This window comes from Nothobranchius furzeri, chromosome 16 (genome assembly GCF_043380555.1).
Source record: "Nothobranchius furzeri strain GRZ-AD chromosome 16, NfurGRZ-RIMD1, whole genome shotgun sequence".
NCBI lineage: Eukaryota > Metazoa > Chordata > Actinopteri > Cyprinodontiformes > Nothobranchiidae > Nothobranchius > Nothobranchius furzeri.
Window position 1 is genome coordinate 35491266 of NC_091756.1, and position 18141 is coordinate 35509406.

The following is an 18141-nucleotide window of genomic DNA, read 5'->3' on the forward strand; positions in this document are numbered from 1 at the left end:
ACCATTCCCATTTCTCAAAATTTTAATAATGGTACAGACATCTGAATCACTTGCAAAAGTTATACTTTCCTCAATTCCAGAAAATGATTCCTTTGTATAATCTCCTGCATTTTCTGAGAGCTCTGAATAATCGTTAGCTGTAAAGAAATGTTCTGTCTTGTTCTTGTAGTCCATTTGTTTTTAGTTTTGCTGTCGATAACAAGATTTGGGTCTCTGTAAATCCTAGGAGCGATGCCTTTGACAGAGCAGATGTGTTCTGAATGGAGCTTCACTCATGTGACAGCGGCATCAGCACAAAACGCATGCGCACAGCTATCGCCCCGCCCTCTTCCGGGGAAAGGCTCTTGCGGACATATTCAAATTACGCCATGTGTTCTCTCTTTTTGGGGTCTAGATTTTTAATGTTTCAACCAGACGAGGTTGTTAGTGGTTGACGCCTCGTTATTATTTCCGCTTACCTCTTATCTAGCCAGAAAACTAGCTTGTTGGTTTTCCTGAGCTTTTGGTTCCTGACTGTTTTTCACTCAGTAAATGTCAGATATTATTTTAATTTTATTTTACTGAGAAACAAATTTGGGTTTTAAAATGAGCGATTCAGAAACGGAGGTTGGTGAGTATTAAAGAAAACCCATTTCCTTGAACTCCTAACTAGTCATAAAAATGCGTTTTGGGTTATGAAGAAAACATGAAACCCGCCAGTCCCGGTGTTGTGTCAAAAAGCGACTGGCTGCCAAAAAATGATTGGCCACAGCGGGATCGCGCATGGTTAGGGTAATTGCATTTCTAGACGAAATTCCCTGGGATTTCGCCTTAAAACTCAGCATTTCTAGCAATGTGGACATTGAGAAAGCAGATATAACCTCGTCCGATACTTAAACAGATGTTTATCGCGGATATGAGTTTTTTCCAGTTCGGAAGTTGTTTTAAGTGTTGCTGTTTGTCTTAAACGTTCACAATGAGCATATATTAATCCTTTTTGCAATATTTGCGATTGAAAGATGGTTTGTGGTAAGAAATGGCTTTCTTTATGTTACAGCCTTGATACTAAAAAGTAAATAAACAGTGTAAAATGGCGCCCTGTTTTGAATGTAAAGTCAAACGTATAAATAACAATTATCCAGCGATTTGATTTTTCCCCCTTCCTTTCTTTAGTCCATTTGACATGGAGCCACAATTAACTAGTTTGGGGCACATTTTTACTTGGAAAAATAGCATTTAAACTGGTCAAGCTTTGGCTTTACAATGCCACTGTGTAGGTTACTAGTATCTATACATTACTTTGCTCTATTTAAAAGTAACAAGATAAAAGCACTTCAGCATATAAAATTAATATTGTCACTTGCCTAATAGTGACTATACCCTCCTGTTTACCTATAAGAAATGCCTCAAATTATCTTTAATTTTTTTATTGAGGATTTAATTGTAGACAACAAAAATGGCATTTTACTTGCCAAAAAGTGATTGAATTGCTCAGTTTTTCATGGAGGCTAAAAGTGACCAAATAAGGGCTTTATGTATTATCTGTTGATGTTATTGTACTCATACTGTCTACTGTATCATCATAAACACACCAAAAATGGCAAATATAAAAGATTTCCCTTGCCAAAAATTGTTTATGAATTTGGAAGAGACCCAGCATCCTGTGATGGGACTAATGACATCAAGAGATAATAAATAAAGTAATATTTAGGTCAATTTAACCCATTACAGGTGACCAGGATCCTGTAATCAATTTTTGGCACGGGAAATGATCATTTTTTGCCTTTTTTGGGGTGTTTATGATGATACAGTAGACAGTTAGAGTACAGTGGCAACAGATAATACATGAAACCCTTATTTTGTCAATTTTAGTCTCCATGAAAAACTGAGTAATTCAATCACTTTGGCAAGTAAAATGCCATTTTTGTTGTCTACAATTAAATCATCAATAAAGAATTTAAATATATTTTGAGGCGTTTCTTATAGGTAAACAGGAGGGTATAGTCACTATTTGGCAAGTGACAATCTTAATTTTTTTGTGCTGAAGTGCTTTTATCTTGTTACTTTTAAATAGAGCAAAGTAATGTATAGATGGTAACCTACATAGTGGCATTGTAAAGCCAAAGCTTGAGCAGTTTAAATAGTATTTTTCAAGTAAAAATGTGCCTCAAACTAGTTAACTGTGGCTTCGTGTCAAGTGGACTAAAGAAAGGAAGGGGAAAAAATCAAATTGCTGGAGAATTGTTTATTTCCATTTATACAACGTTTGACTTTACATTCAAAACAGGGCGCCATTTTACACTGTTTATTTATTTTTTAGTATCAAGGCTGTAACATAAAGAAAGCCAGTTCTTACCACAAACCATCTTTCAATCGCAAATATTGCAAAAAGGATTAATATCTGCTCATTGTGAACGTTTAAGACAAACAGCAACACTTAAAACAACTTCCGAACTGGAAAAAACTCATATCCGCGATAAACATCTGTTTAAGTACCGGACGAGGTTATCTCTGCTTTCTCAATGTCCACATTGCTAGATATGCCGAGTTTTAAGGCGAAATCCCAGGGAATTTCATCTAGAAATGCAATTACCCTAACTGTGCGCGATCCCGCTGTGGCTAATCTTTTTTTGGCAGCCAGTCACTTTTTGGCACAACACCGGTCCTGTGTGTTTTAGTTGTAATCTCTCTCCGGCTGCAGAATGGACCAACGAGAACCTTGCAAAGCTTCTTGCTTCGCTGAAAGCCTGCATTCCTGACGAGGAGAGGCTGATCGACTATCAGTTAGGACTGAAAACGGTAAACTGGGATAAAGTGGCCTTCTCTACTTTTTCTCCGGAGGAATGCAAACAAAAGTGGGCACAAGTAATAAAGAAGGTGAGCCTCACTTTAGCTCAGACACATGGAGTCATGCACTCTTAATGCTTCTCTTGACTTGGAAATGCTAATTGGTAAGAGCATTTTTTATTTAAATGTATTTTGACAGAAACTTGTTCCTTGACATATTACATCAAACCTGAATCCATAAAAATTATTTTTGTTTTCTAATTTATGAATTTCAAAGGAAATTAAATCATAATCGCTGCTTTTTTCCAACTCAGAGTACACCGCTTTGATTCCTGTGTACTATGCGAGCACAGCATTTGTCTAAAATGATCACATGAGAGACGCTTTACTACTTTCTCATTATACTCAAAAGAAAGTAGACCCATATTCAAACAGCGATCAGAATGAACAGCAAAATCAGTATGATTGTACTATTTTTATGAAACAAACTGCTAGTGGCCACAAGAGGTGGAAACAAGATGAAACAATGCGTTGAGTGCTGGAGTGTAAACACTGCCGCCATATCGGATGGGTCCCTCACTCCAAAACCTAATCTGGGTCAACGTTGAGTGAGCAACTATGCCTGTTTTTGTGCGGTCTGCAGTTCCAACAACCGGTGTACTATTGAAAACAGATTATATGGAATTACTATTGATTTTTGACCCATCCAACATGGCGGCCCACAGTTACACCAGTGCCAATTGAGCTCCGGACGTCACGTGGCTCTCAGAGTAGACACCATGTTGGCAGGCAACAAAGGTAAATAAAATTAACGGGATCGGCTTGGATTTTACTTCGTCGGAGTTTACTTCACACTTTAAAACCGAAGAAATCATTTTATATAGTCAGAAATTAAATGAACTAAACATCTCCGACCCTTATTGTGCCCCTGGGATACTTTTTAAAAACGCCAGAAGTTGTCGGAGCGGACTTCTTACCGGACCCGGCCAGGGAACGCCTTGGGATTCCCCCGGAGGAGCTGGCCCAAGTGGCTGGGGAGAGGGAAGTCTGGGCCTCTCGACGCATGGGCTCGACACACGGGAGGCGACATCACCTCTGCTCCATTCATTTTCAATGAGACATGCGCAACAAAGCGATAATCGCGGGTCTCCCTCCTACCAAGCGAAACGCGAAAAACGTGCGTGTGAAATTTAGCGCTCGTGCGTGTGAAATTTAGCGCTCGTGCACATGTCGTGCACAGGCGACCCAGCGACGCGATCCCAGAAAGTTGAAACATTTTCAACTTTTCATCACTGTCGCTCGGACGAGGACCAATCAATGGAGGTTTCATTCACTGACCAATGAGCGGACAAGATGCTCCATGCATCTCCAAGCAAACATGGAGGAGAAGTTGATTATTATTATGTTTTATAAAGTAAAATCAGAAGTAAGATTTCACATAATTCTAGCAGCACCTTGTGAAACATCATATCTACCACTTTTTTAACTCTGAACTGCTTAAATAACCTTAATTCCCTCCAACCTGACACAGCCAAGCAAAACAACGGAAGTTTCGATTTCGCCATAGAACAGAACACGTAGACGGCTTTGCCGCTGCCGTGGATCGCCTCCCGTGTGTCAGGTAATAAAAGCGACAGCGACAAATTTCGCTGATCGCGGCCATTTGTCGCCTCCCGTGTGTCGAGCCCATTAGGCTACTGCCCCCGCTACCCGACTCCGGATAAGCAGATGAAAGTGGATGGATGGATGGACGGACAAATAACATAGATTTACATGTAAGTAGTTTAAATGGAGTGCTGTGCTGTTTGAATGTATAAACTGAACGCCAAGAGAAATCACTAGTTTGATTTTTTTCCGTGAATAAAATAAATATGTCCGGCAGGAGTGTCTCAGGATCTGTCTGAGATCTGTCTCGGTGAGACAGATAATAGCAATCCAAAGTGCTTTTTATGTGTGATCAGACAGTTGATCAACCATTGCTTAAAAATTAAATACAGCTTAGCCGGTTAATTGCTGTGATCATAAAACACGTAAACGGCAGCACGCAGAACTCATGAGGCAACGTTTTACGTGTTGTTTACTTGTTGCCTTTACGTGTTGTTTACTTGCTGCTATGAGTAATAAGACAGAAAAAGCCACGCCAAAATATGTTTAGGAAGCCCATAATAAAAGCATTTAAAATAAATACCATACACAGTTGAGGAAACGTTGGTTTAAGTACCTGATATGAAGCGGTCGCTGCATAAGCAAAAACCTTTACTCTCGGGATCCCACAGTTTCATTTTAGCCCGGTCACTAGTGCGTTTTATTACAACGATCCAACATTTGCGGCGCTCCGGATCTTGGGGAATCCTGTAGATGGCTCATTCTTTATGTCGTCCGCGTCTGTTCTGGCATTCTGGGGCACAACAGGAATCTACCATATTTCCCGTTTGAGTTTTATGACAATAACAAATAGTCCAGCTGGAGGCTTCTGTCTGCCAATATGGCGCCGTTTCGATTTGAACTGTTGCATGCCGGGAGAAGTGACGTCAACTCCCGGAGCTCTATAGAAAGCCCTAGCCCATGCCGCCTCTGCGTTTATATGATCTGATCTCTATGCTTCTCATTCATTTTCTGTTGTAGAAATCGATGAACATGATGTCCGGACAAACAGGAGCTTGTACAACCCAACATACACAAACACTAACCATTGTTAAACTAGTTGAATATGTGTTACCTCAGCAACTAAAAGTAACCGGAGTCGAGCACGTCTTCTTCTAAGTTTCCCCTGGGTATGTAATGTGTCACGTGACTCCAAAACCGCATGTTTTTTAGGGAACCCTGCCCACTTCCCTTGATTTATTATTTCAAACACCTGCTAGTTATCTGAAAACCTGGAAGAATAACCAAAGTAACTGTTTGGCCTTAGATTACGTTTTTCTACCATTTTAAAGAACATTAAAGATGCACTTTAAGAAAATATTGCATTGCATTTTTTCTGGCAGAAATTGGAATTTCAATTAAATTTACAATTTTCATCAAATTAAGCTTCAGCGCAGTATTTACAATGTTCAGTATAATTTTCAAACATGACGACTCAGGCATCAGCCTCCAGCTCCACCACCCGCTGGAGCTCGCTGCTACCGCCGTATCATATTTAGGCCTGGGCGAAACCCTGGATGTGTAAAATAGTTGACAAAACAGATCCTGGGTCAGTCGAGAAGTGCTGCAAAAAACTGCAGCTTTGACGGTCACGTGATTGCATTGTTTGAAATAGTAATTTTGATCAGAAAACGATAGATCATTCAGCCCTCACATTTATACACATGCATTAATGCTCCACTAGCCACTTTCATAAGAGACACTGTCAGAGGAATACTGCCGCCACGGTGTGTCTTATGAGAGCAGTGTCGCTGCATGGCCATGTGACGGTTTTGTGGCTTCTGTGCCACCACGCTTGGTAGTAATATTACTGCTACGCCGAACTTGTGAATGAAGATTTGTGCATTGGCACAACAGAAAGTGGTGACATCATTATGTGTGGGATGTACCCCGAGCTCTGGCTGGCAACTATATTGAAAATGAAAGTAAACTCTCACAGTAAGTTTTGTTTGTTGTCAATAAAACTTCAAGAGCACGGCTTCAATCGCAATTAAATAAGTTATGACCAAGCTGAAAGGAAGTCTGTGACAACGTGGAGAGGGCCCCCACACCCTCTTTATACCTCCATCGCATAATCTTTTGTGAAGATAACGCGATCGCACTACACTACCACCACAGTTTGACCACTTATTTACAACCAATGGTTCCCTGATGCCGCCTCGGCTTTGTGGCGAATTAGCGGCATTGTTTTCTGAAACATTTTCTAAACATTCTCTCTCTCCTGATAATAACATTTTACTTTCTTTGACATTGAATGTGCTACTATTAGTTTACCTGTTGAATTAATTATAGATTCACTAGGATAAATACAGTAAAGTTTATCTCTTACTAAACAGAATATTTACTAAGAAATCACAATGTAACCTTAGAATCACTACTTGGTGTTAGGGCTGGGCGATAAGTCGAAAATTTATCGTTATCGAAATTTGTGACCCTTATCAAGATAATTTTTCCCTTGTCAATAAATTTGACAATTAAAAATTAAAAGATGTGTGTCAAGTCTTGTCCCAGTTTTACTTATCGGACAGATATCGAAATGACTAACATCAGCCAATACTGACGTTGGTGGTGATATATTGTGCATCCCTAGGGCCATGGACTCCAGTGACCTCGATGGCCTCATTAGTAGCTCAGTGGCCTAGTGGTAGAGTGTCCGCCCTGGGACTGGGAGATCGGTGTTCGATTCCCAGTCAGGTCATACCGAAGACTTAAAAAATGGGACCCAATGCCTGCCTGCTTGACACTCAGCTTTAAGGGGTTGGATTGGGGTGTTAAACCACCAAATAGTTCCCGAGCTCCGTCACCGCTGCAGCTCACCGCTCCCCTCCATGGGGGGTGGCTCAGATGCAGAGATGAATTTCTCCAATGTGTGATGATGACAATGGGACTTTAACTTTAGTAGTAACAAAGGCCTCATCAGTGACTCCTGTTGCCTTATCAACATGTTTGTTTCAGACCACATCTTATTAGCCTCCTACCCCAACTCAAATTTCACAGCTGATGAAAGGTGAAACATCTTCAAGGAAAACAAGAAAAGTCCAGTTATTCCGACTATACCCTCAAGATTGCCAAGCCCTGGACCACTGAGAGTCTACACAAACTTCATTTTATACTTTTAGGTTTTTCTTTACAGCCTGAAATGTTCCTGACCCCAAAGCCACCAGTGGTCTACATCTATGGTTTAAAATATTCAATAGACTTTATTCATACATGTGTATAGGCTAGTTTTCATACGCAAGCCTATAAAATAAGACCTATATGGATAATTAAATCAACCATTTAAAATATATACATTGTCAGACAGTGTCATGTTTGTTTTTCAGATGCGCAAGAGGCGGAGTATCACAGAGCTCATTGACGAGGCTCAAACTATTGTTTCAGATCCCTTACATCACAGAAGAGTAAGTTCACTGCCACCATTCTTCCCATATTGGTGTAAAAACAACACAAGTGCATGCTTGCTTTTTATGGATGATGTTGAAGAAGCTAATCTGACTACCTGGCTGTCCTGAGTGACTTTTTCTTTTCTCTGACTTACAGGTACATCCAGAGGTTCCAAAGAGACCGGCTCAAGCTAGATACATCTACTTTAAAAGTAAATGTGCTAAGTTTCAAACAAAGCATCCTGAAATGGGAATGACACAGGTTCTTTGTACATTACTTCAGGAGTATGAGGCACTTCCACAAAAGGAGAAGGTGATTAAAATGAAGTTACTGGGTAAAATTCCTGTGATATGATCGTGAAGCTCTGAAATGATAAAGTTCTTTATTTTTTCAGGCCTTGTACGAAAAGAAGTATGCCCAAAAATTGGTAGAGTACAGGGAAAAGATGAGCAAGTTCTGGTAAAACGAAGTCTCGCATTTTAAACAATGTAGTCACATGGTTATTCAGATGTGTTCAGGCTAACTTTCCTTCTGTTTGATGTTTGTTCTTTCAGCCAAAAAAATAAGATGCATGCCCCGCAGGTGAAGATGGCTGCTTCATATCTAAGTGAATTCTCTTCAGTTTGATCTGACAGCAGATCTATGAATAATTTACATTTGTGTCTTTTTCTGCAGAAGACATATAAAAGGAATCCACAGGATAAAGACATCCCTGCCAAGCCACCTGGGTAATCCACACAACTTAACATCATTCTAAGCACATCTGTATGTAGAAACCCTTCTGTAGGGTTGGACCATTTTAGGTAATGATCTAATTGGAAATTTTCTGGCACAGTTTACAATTTTATTCAAATCAAGCTTCTGCACAATATTCAAAATGTACAGTAATACCATCAAAACAATAAAGATAACAATACAAAGACAAGAATTAAAGATAATAAATGCATTTATTAACAAGAAACATGCAAGTTTATTCTTTAAAGTCCAGTTATTACAAACGGAGAACTGGTAACACTATAATAAAAGTCCTTTTTTTAAATGTTACTTATTACATTATTAAGCATCAATAAAGTATTATCAACTGCTTAACCATATTATGTAATACATTACTAAGCAGACACCCCCTGGCCGTTTGTCCTAACCTTAAAGCAGCTTTCCGGAGTTTTCTACTTTCAGAAATTATGTGTGGTTTTTCAGAAATCCATAAAAGCGAGTATCTTATTATGTACTGTGATATAATATAAGCAATACATCTTATTTATTTATTTATTTATTTTTGCTAAGCACGCCCCCTGTCCCGCATGAGCTTCGTGCAATAGGAAACTGAGCGCTAACCAGAACTAACCAATGGCGTTAGACTACCACTTACTTGCTTCAAATGTGAGGAATCCCTCGGCTGATGCAGAGTTGATGAACTTTTCACGGACAAGAAAGTCTTTAAAATATAAATATATGAAAACACCTCATGACATGAGAATAATACTTGTAAAACAACATGTTTTAGCTCTGTTTGTTGGCTACAGAAGCACATTTATAAACAAGAAACGTGAAGTTGCCATCTTAAAAAATCAGAGCGACAGACTTTTTGTGTGATATGCTTGTTTGCCACGGAAAAGGGTAGAATGCCTTCTCCGGGTCAGGGATGAAGTCCTGCCTCAAATGGAGGAGTTTAAGTATCTCGGGGTCTTGTTCACGTGTGAGGAAAAGATGGAGCGTTAGATCAAGAGGCAAATTGGTGCTGCGTCTGCAGTGAGGTGGGTGTTGTACCGATCTGTCGTGGTGAAGAGAGAGCTGAGCCGGAACGTCCAAGTGGCTGGGGAGAGGGAAGTCCGGGCCTTCCTGCTAAGGCTGCTGCCTCCGTGACCCAACCTCGGATAAGCGGGCGAAAATGGATGGACGGGTTATCAAAGAACTTTAAGAGCCATCTTTGTCTTACCTTCAAAAAGTTAATTGTGTTTAAGCTAAAGTTAAATAAAATACAACAAATAAAATAACAACATTAAATAAGTAATAAAAGGAAGAAAAAAAATCAACAATTCTACTTTAAGGAAAGTTCTTGCCAGAGCTGTTTAGTCCCATGCCACTTCTGATTGGTGAGTTTGGCGAAATAGTAGAGAGGATGCATAAAATGGCTGACACAACAGATCCTGGGTCAGTTAGGAGCCCTGCAAAAGAACACGTTTTGTTCTCCTTTCATAAATGTCCCAACATGCTTCATAGCATACACACCAACACTCGCTTTCTGTAGCAGTGCAGTGCATCGACTTTAAATAGTTCTCACAACAGAATGATGGTGAGTTTGTTGTTGTCATGTTAACGTCGTATCCTGATACATAAAGCCTCCAAAATGTCACATATTCTTTCCGACTGAAAGGCCCTTCAGATTTAACCTTGTCCTTAGAAGTGCACCAAGCTTCAGTCGGTAATCAGAACCTGAGTGTGACTGATCAACCAAAAGCTCAAAATTCACTTTTCAGTCCCTGAATGCAGCATGCCCAAAAGCAATAATGTCTGACATTTTCCTTGTGGACCCACTCACCTTAGCAAAAACAGAGTCCTGGCAGCTCACTGCATTTATTGATGTTTTTGTATGTTTGTAGGAGTGGCTACAATCTGTTCCTCAAGGAAAGTTTTGAATCCATTACCGGAAAAAAAACACCCGCCACTATAAATTCATTGTCCCAGCGCTGGAGAGAGTTGAGTGAAAAAAAAAAGGCTGATTACAATAAGCGTTGCAAAGAGGTAAAAACATGCAGATTAACATCAGCTCCCTCATCAAAGGTAGAATCTTTCATTCCATAAATATATCGTAATAATTTGTATTCCATCTTTCCAGCTGAAGATGCAGTACGTTGCGGACTTAAACAATCATCTAAAAGTAAGTGAATTATACAAACTGGGTTGTAGGGATGCCGGCAGGTGTGTAATTGTTTTTTATTTTTGTTTCTCAGGGGTTTGATGAGAAGGAACAAAAGGAGATCATCAAAAGGAATGGCATCAAAATCCCCAAGATTCCTGTGGTAAGAATATCAGTAATGTAAAAAACTTTAAACAACCTTGTGAAAAGGGTTCCAATGGACAAAAGTCGGAATTTGTCAGGGTTTAATTAATATTCAATGGGGCAAGCAATTGGATTTTGGGAAAACGGATTCTGTGGATGAAATTCTAGTATTTGACCTTTTAGATTTTTAGTGTTTTTTGATGCATTCAATCTAGTTCCTAAATATCAAGATTTGATCCCAATGAAAAAATAAAAGTTAGATGCTGTGTGAAATATATAAACTGCCTGGCCATTAAAAGTCGCCCCCCCCAAAAACACCCGTCACACACTTATTTTATTTAACTGCCTTTAGCTGTGGCATTGTCTCGGTAAGCTTCTGCAATGTCACAAGTTTATTTCCATCCAGTGTTGCATTAATGTTTCACCAACATCTTGCACTGATGATGGTAGAGTCTGACTGCTGCACAAAGTTTTCTCCCGCACTTCCCAAAGATTCACCACTCTGCGGTGGCCAATCCATGTGTGAAAATTGTCTCATGCTCCCTGAACCACACTTTCACTCTCTGAGCCTGATGAATCCTGGTATTGTCATCTTGGAATATGCCCATGTCATCAGGGAAGATGGAATAACCCGGTCATTCAGTATATTCAAGTAATCAGCTGACCTCATTCTTGGAGCACATCCTGTTGCTGAACCTAGACCTGACCGACTGCAGCAAGCCCAGATCATAACACTCCCCCCACAGGCTTGTACAGTAGGCACTAGTCATGATGACTATATCACTTCATCTGCCTCTCTTCTTACCCTGATGCACCGTCACTCTGGAACAGGGTCCACCTGGACTCATCAGACCAGTTTTTAATAATGCGTTGGACAGTTCTTAACCCAAGATTGTTTTTACAATCTCCTTAGAAGTTTTCTCTGTTTGATGCATTCCAATGATCGGACACTTCTCAAACAGTTTAATTCCATATTTTAGTTCTTTTTAAAACACAAAGGTTTTGTTTGTGGCTGCAAACTTCGTCAGGCTGACGCTGATGGTGGTGTTACTTCCTTCTCCGAGAAACTAAAAGATGGAATTAGAATTTCAACACAGCAAGAACACACCAAAGACTTCTCAAACAGACTAACATCTTTTCCACGAACACCAGATGTGTCTTTCCGCATGGTTGTTCAAGAAATGAGAAGCAACTCATTGCACCAGTTGGGTGTAGCAATTAAAACATATTAATTGTGACCAATAAGATGCGATGATTCCATGTAAATATGAAATATCAATCTGATTGATCTTTGAATGTTTAATCAGACGATTCTTGGATTCTTTGCTTCTTCGGGGCCATAAACAGACTTTGTATTAATTCAGAGTCAGTATATAGTTTATAAAATTAATTTAATTATTTTTCCTAAACTAATATTTTATACATGACAAGTAGGGCTGCAACAACGAATCGATAAATTCGATGAAAATCGATTACTAAAAGCGTTGGCAATGAATTGCGTCATCGATTTGTTGTGTCGCACAACTCTTACAAAAGCCCCCCCCCCCCGCCGTTGCGCGCAGACCAGAGCAAGTCAGATCAGCGCGAGGGAGAGCCGCAGATCAGCGCGAGGGAGAGCCGGCAGATCAGCGCGAGGGAGAGCCGGCAGATCAGCGCGAGGGAGAGCCGGCAGATCAGCGCGAGGGAGAGCCGGTACCGACAGATCAGCGCGAGGGAGAGCCTGCAGACTTGCGCTGCTGCGAACCGGTTCTGCATTGTTGCGCAGCGATCCAGGCAGCTGCTTCCAGCGCACGGTCCATTCTCAAAGTGGCGCAACCAAAAAACTATAATTAGCACACGATCGTTCTTGTCTGCATATGTTCTCTATTTTCTGCCTATTTGTGCCTGAAGCGCGCTACTGCGGAGCTCATCACCTGTGCTGTGGTGTTGTCACCTCACGCAGCATCGAAAACGCACTCTGCGCTTTGCGGTCAGGAGATCCCTTTGATCTGCTCAAAAGTAACTGATGAGGTGAAAAGGTAAGAATCCAGGCAACAGATTTTCTGGAGAATTATGAGGAGATGCAGGAAGATGAGAGACAGACAGGATAGGAAAATAGTTAAATAAAAACAAGAAAACAAAACAAAGTGTTGAAAAGTAAAATGTAGGTAGATTTATCTCCACTACACGTTTTTACCAGTAAAAAACAATAAGTTATACACATGTCATATTTATACGTCTGATACAATTCAGGTCACCTTCAAAACTCAGTCACACACCCAGGGCCGTTTCAAGACATTTTGGGGGCCAAGGCAAAATGCCCCCCCATAACTGGGCTCCCCAGAAGCCTCTGTGTAATTCATACCCTCTCCAGGAGTATTAGTTATACAGTGTTTATAAAAGCCCCTCAGACATTACTGACATGTTCTAATATTATCAGATGAAAAACTAAATGATCAGACATGCTGTCTCATCTGCTTCTTTTCTAAACTTGCAAAAAGTAACAAAACCATTTGAAAGCCACTATTTGTGGATTCTCTGAAAGTTTCCATGGAGTGTGTGACAACTTATTTTTTCATTGATCCTATCGTCTAATCTCACAGCTGAAACAAGCATCCTTAATAATCTGTGCACAGGAAGCTTACCGATGCTGTAGGAAAACAAAAGGTATAATAATTTATTATTAATAAAACCTTGTTGCAGCACTAAAGCAGAAAAATGAGATTTTACATTAAATATGCAAAATATTTACATATGAATTGTTTTAGAGCCCTTTTATTGGCAGAATCTGATATTAATTTAGTTCTTACAAAAAATGGGTCCCAACATGGTTTGTGTGGCGTTGCCATAGTGTGACGTCATAGGCACAGATCCCCTGTCCTCTTGTTTGGAAATGGAAATATGATCACCCTACATTAAACAAACTGTCCACCCGGGCTTTTGCGCTGCACAGAGACGCTTCGCTGCCTATGACTGAACGTCAGTTGAGAGTCAGTCTCATGCAGACTGACCAATGAAGAGAGGGCCTCAAGTTAAGACCCTCTCCTCAATGGTCAGTCCACACGAGGTGGGTCAAAGGTTACTCTGGGCGGGTTTCGTGTTGTCAGGCATTCAAGTATTGAGTATATTTACTGCATATTACAGTAAAATATTCTGTATGTGACCACATTATGGTGATCCTCGGGTCGTGATGATGGAGCCCTTGAATATTGTTGCCCAGGGTACAACAAAGTGTTAATCTGGCCCTGGTTCCGCCGTCACATTCCCGCAGAAACTGGTTGATCACACCGGGGCCAGACTACTAGCATGTGGTTTTACAACCACAATGTCCTCGGAAGCAAAAACGCTTTTAAAAGGGAGGGAGGAGTCCTAACTGTTGCTGCAGGCGTGTTGTGTGAGAGTGCAGTTATATACTGGTTAATATATTTTTGGGTTCAGTTGCTTTCATGTGGCCTAATGTGAGTCTATTTGGGATCATTGGAATGATCAGCAGCATTTCTTGATGTGACTTTATGGCAGTTGCCCAGGGCATCATCACAAGGAGGATGGCATTCATTTACTTTTGTTTTATTTGGTATTTTTTCAGTCATTTTTGGAAATAGTGATCAATTTTGATTAATTCACAGCCTATGTTTAATTACATTTAAAATAAATGTCAACAGATGAGATCAAAGAAAACAGATGAGAATTGCCCTTAAGCTGTTTAACTTGGACCAAGCATTTTAGGTCACAGATAGATGTAGCTTAGGGTCTCTGTCTATACACCTTATAAGACAATTTAGGTGATGGCATGTTGTTTTTCTGCTACTGAACTGTTTTCTAATAATGTTGTGTTAAATAAAGTGAAGGAAGGAGAGAAATAACGTTTCCCTAGCAGTTTTTAAAAATTTCCCCATGTAATCCGATTAATCGATTATCCAAATAATCGTTTGTTGCAGCCCTAATGACAAGATATGAATAAGGAGATTTGGTGTGGTGGATGTGAGGTGTTGTGATGGAAGCTAGATGTTGTAGCGACCATTCTTTGTATCTGAGAAAAATTGTGAAATGTGGATGTAAAATAATTTGTTGTTTGGTGTTTTCAAAACTAGAGAGTTGTTTATTAAAAACAGCATCTGTTGTGCAGAGTCTACGCACCCTTAGTGTGGAGGTTCTCGTTCGATCCGGGGGTCGTGCTGGTCACTGCCGGTGGAGTGAACCTCTGATATCAGGAACCCATAAATAGCTCCGATAAGACCTGTCCAGTCTGAGATCCCTCGAGGTGAAGGCTGAAAGCTGGAATGCTTATTTGCATCTAAGGTTGATGTTTGCTTGGCTCTTAGGAAGCCAGTTGTCTGGTATGCCGCAGCGTTGCAGAGAGGCTTTGACAGGAGGACAAAGGAGAAGATGGTTTCAAAAATGCTTAATTCCCAAATTGGCCGGTTCGAGGGTCAGCAAGAATCAGAATTACTTGGGAAACAATTCTTGTTTTATTAAACTTCTTTGTTATGATTTCTGGCCAAGTTTGGCCAATCAGAATTTGACACATTTCTGAGTTTTTACCAACATCCATCAGACAGCCACGCCTTCCTTCAGATTCAAAGATGTTTTAACCTTAATATGTATCTTATTGTAATGTGTATGAGTGTAAACCACAATGATTTGTGATCTAAATGGATCATTGTAAGAACAACATTCATTTTAAAGCCATCATTGGTTTAAGCACAGGTTATTCAAACATTTCAAACATCTTGTTCATTCATCACATATGATTATTGTAAGCTTATGAGTTGTAAAAGTCTTGGAGTCTTCACTTGTTGAGAGGGAAGAATGTTGGCGTCTGGCTTTCATGCAGAGAGTGTAGGACCTTGGGAGAGAATGTTTGTCTGGATGTTTTGTCAACACGCGCTGAGCAGAACCTTCTGGATTTGGAAGGCCAAACAGAAAGTGGATTTTTTTTTTTTTTTTTTTGTAGATGAAAGGTTATTGTGTTGGTCAATATATAGGTGAAGTTTGACCCTTTTGGTACGTTACATGGGGTTAAATAACTTGTTGCCAGACGAAAGATAGTTGCCCAATTATCCAATACCATACCAATATTATTTCTAAAGCACGTTTTAAAACAGCCGGACAGCTGACCAAAATGCTGTACAAGAACAAAGCAAAAAAACAAAAACAAAAAAAAAAACGGCACATGAAATATGCTAAAGCACAGATCTAGACCAGAGAGAAGTGTTGGATCAACATACTAAAAACTCACTAAAACTCGTATCTGCATAAACATCCTATAAAGGCAGACCAACAGGAGGCTCGTACCTATTTGCTTAATTAAATCCAGGAGGCGACGTTTTTTTGGCCAGTGTACGTACCAGTAGTAATGATCAGAAATCTTTACATTGTTGACTGTTTTTAAAATAAAACAAATAATTTAAAACAAGGGTCTCTGATTCAGGGCCTAGCCTACATGTTTAGTTGTTTCCCTGCTCTTAACACACCTGATTTAATGGTTGAATCACCTGTTTAGCAGGTCATTAAGCTCATTGATGCCTGTTAATCCCCCACTGGTTAAACTCAGGTGTACTGATGCACAGCCGTCTCTAGAACATGCAGGACTGTGTCCCTCAAGGATTATGATTGGACACCTCTGTGTTAGAATTATCAGGGTTTATTTTTCTCACTGCTAAGAGGTAAAATCACCTCAAACAAATTATCATTTTTGATCTTTACAATATGAAGTCACTTTGGATAAAGTCTCTCCCCTAAAGATGAAATTTGTCCCCCATGTTTAGAAAGAAGAAATCATGAAAACAAAACGACCCAACGAGCCCAAGATGCCGTCTCAGTGAGTTTGGCTGTTGAACATCCATAAAGATTCATTTGAAACAAAAATCTGGTCCTCGATCAACAGGCTTTTTTCTTTTTCAGTTCTGCGTATTCGTATTTTGTTGGTGAACAGCTGGCATCACTGAAAAATGATACCAAAGTACGCAACGAGCACATGAAGAAGGCCCACGAGGCCTGGGAGGATCTCTCCATCAAGGCGAAGGAGCGTTATCGAGGCAAAATGCACGTAAAGTTGAGAAAGTACTCGCAAGATCTACAAATGTGGTTTAAGGTAATAAAGAGAGGAAATAAATGTTATCTCTGGTTGTAAATTAGAAATTTAGCTGTGAGTTCTAATTTGCCACTCGTTGCGTTGCTTGTGTAGAAACTGAGTCCGGAAGAGCAGGAGAGCTACTTGAAAGAAAACCCCTGGGTAAGTGCTAGAAATGACTTTCTTTTTATTTGTATCTTTTTACGTTTCCAAAAAAGTCTGAAGGTGTTTTTTTTGTTTTGTTTGTTTTTCTTTGTGTTGCAGAAATCTCGGTTCCTTGATAACGAAAAGATGGTTGCATATGACAAAAAGGAAGTACTGCTGTGCCAAGATTCAGTAAGTCTACATGTAAATGAAATGCATGAAAGGATCCTGCTGGGTTTGTAACATCCCTTTACGTTTGTGACACAGGACTCGGAGGACGAAGAGATGGAGATCAACAGCAGTGATGAAGAGGAGACTGATTTTGATTTCAAGGTTGTTTTGTCATTTGTTTTTCTACTTTTAAATGAGGTATATAATATTTGCATCAAAATGTTAATCATCTACTCATGATTTATAGGAAGATGAGGAAGAAAATGAGGAAGAAGAGGAGGGGGAAGAAGAAGAAAACTTAACATTTGATGTTTATTAGATGACAAAAGGACAGAGACCAGCACCTCTCAAAAGGGCATGATGGAAGTCTGACATAACCAGATGTTGAAGAAGAGATGCTACAGACTGTTAGGTCATCTACATGGTTTACATCATTGTGATCACACGTCTGAGTGACACAGTCAAGGTTGGAATAATTTCTGTAAAAATATAAAACAACAAACAAAAAAATATATTGTCACACAGAATGAGTATTTTTAGGCACTACTGTGGATTCCTGATAAAAAGACCTGTTGAAAACACGGAAACCCGAAGGGGTGCTGCTTTGGGTGTTATTTAAACAATTAAAGGGTTTTGCTGTTTGATTCTTCTCCATTGAACAAAATTACGAAGGGAAAAAGGCCAATGTACAGTAGTTTTTATTTTATTTTGCTAAGTTTTTATACATCTTCATAACTTCAAATTAAGCTGAATAAATGTTTCCACAAAGTAAAACAGGACATTTGTTTTCATTTTAGCAAGTCTGCATCTAAATGAAAAAGTATTAAACACTCAGTCTAACTTTAACAATGCTATTAAATAAAAAATAATTTCTAGGTGAAAAGTCCATTTAAATGCATACCTTTTACAGGTGTTTTGATTACAGTGTGACACGTTCAGTCACAGATTTTCAGTTTTCTAATTGAGATTTTGAACGCAG

The 18141-nt window shown here is 39.7% G+C and overlaps 1 protein-coding gene across 1 annotated transcript; it reads left to right on the top strand.

Annotated features, from left to right (window-relative positions):
- The first annotated feature begins 314 nt into the window (after positions 1-314).
- On the top strand, positions 315-17936 carry LOC107387919 (nucleolar transcription factor 1-B). Its single transcript, XM_015963184.3, has 16 exons — positions 315-610; positions 2681-2856; positions 7734-7811; positions 7951-8106; positions 8189-8253; positions 8349-8376; positions 8470-8522; positions 10395-10536; positions 10631-10672; positions 10746-10814; positions 16543-16595; positions 16679-16868; positions 16962-17009; positions 17112-17183; positions 17259-17324; positions 17410-17936. The coding sequence occupies exons 1-16, from the start codon at positions 586-588 to the stop codon at positions 17479-17481; spliced, it is 1335 nt and encodes a 444-aa protein (XP_015818670.3). The 5' UTR covers positions 315-585; the 3' UTR covers positions 17482-17936.
- Positions 17937-18141: the final 205 nt, after the last annotated feature.

What these genes read in the sequence shown, in the direction of transcription:
- LOC107387919 (XM_015963184.3), top strand. Translation starts at nt 586, where the DNA reads ATGAGCGATTCAGAAACGGAGGTTG. An exon ending in CACTTCCACAAAAGGAGAAG is followed by an intron (nt 8,107 to 8,188) that starts GTGATTAAAATG and finishes TTATTTTTTCAG; the next exon opens with GCCTTGTACGAAAAGAAGTA. An exon ending in ATCTACAAATGTGGTTTAAG is followed by an intron (nt 16,869 to 16,961) that starts GTAATAAAGAGA and finishes TTGCTTGTGTAG; the next exon opens with AAACTGAGTCCGGAAGAGCA.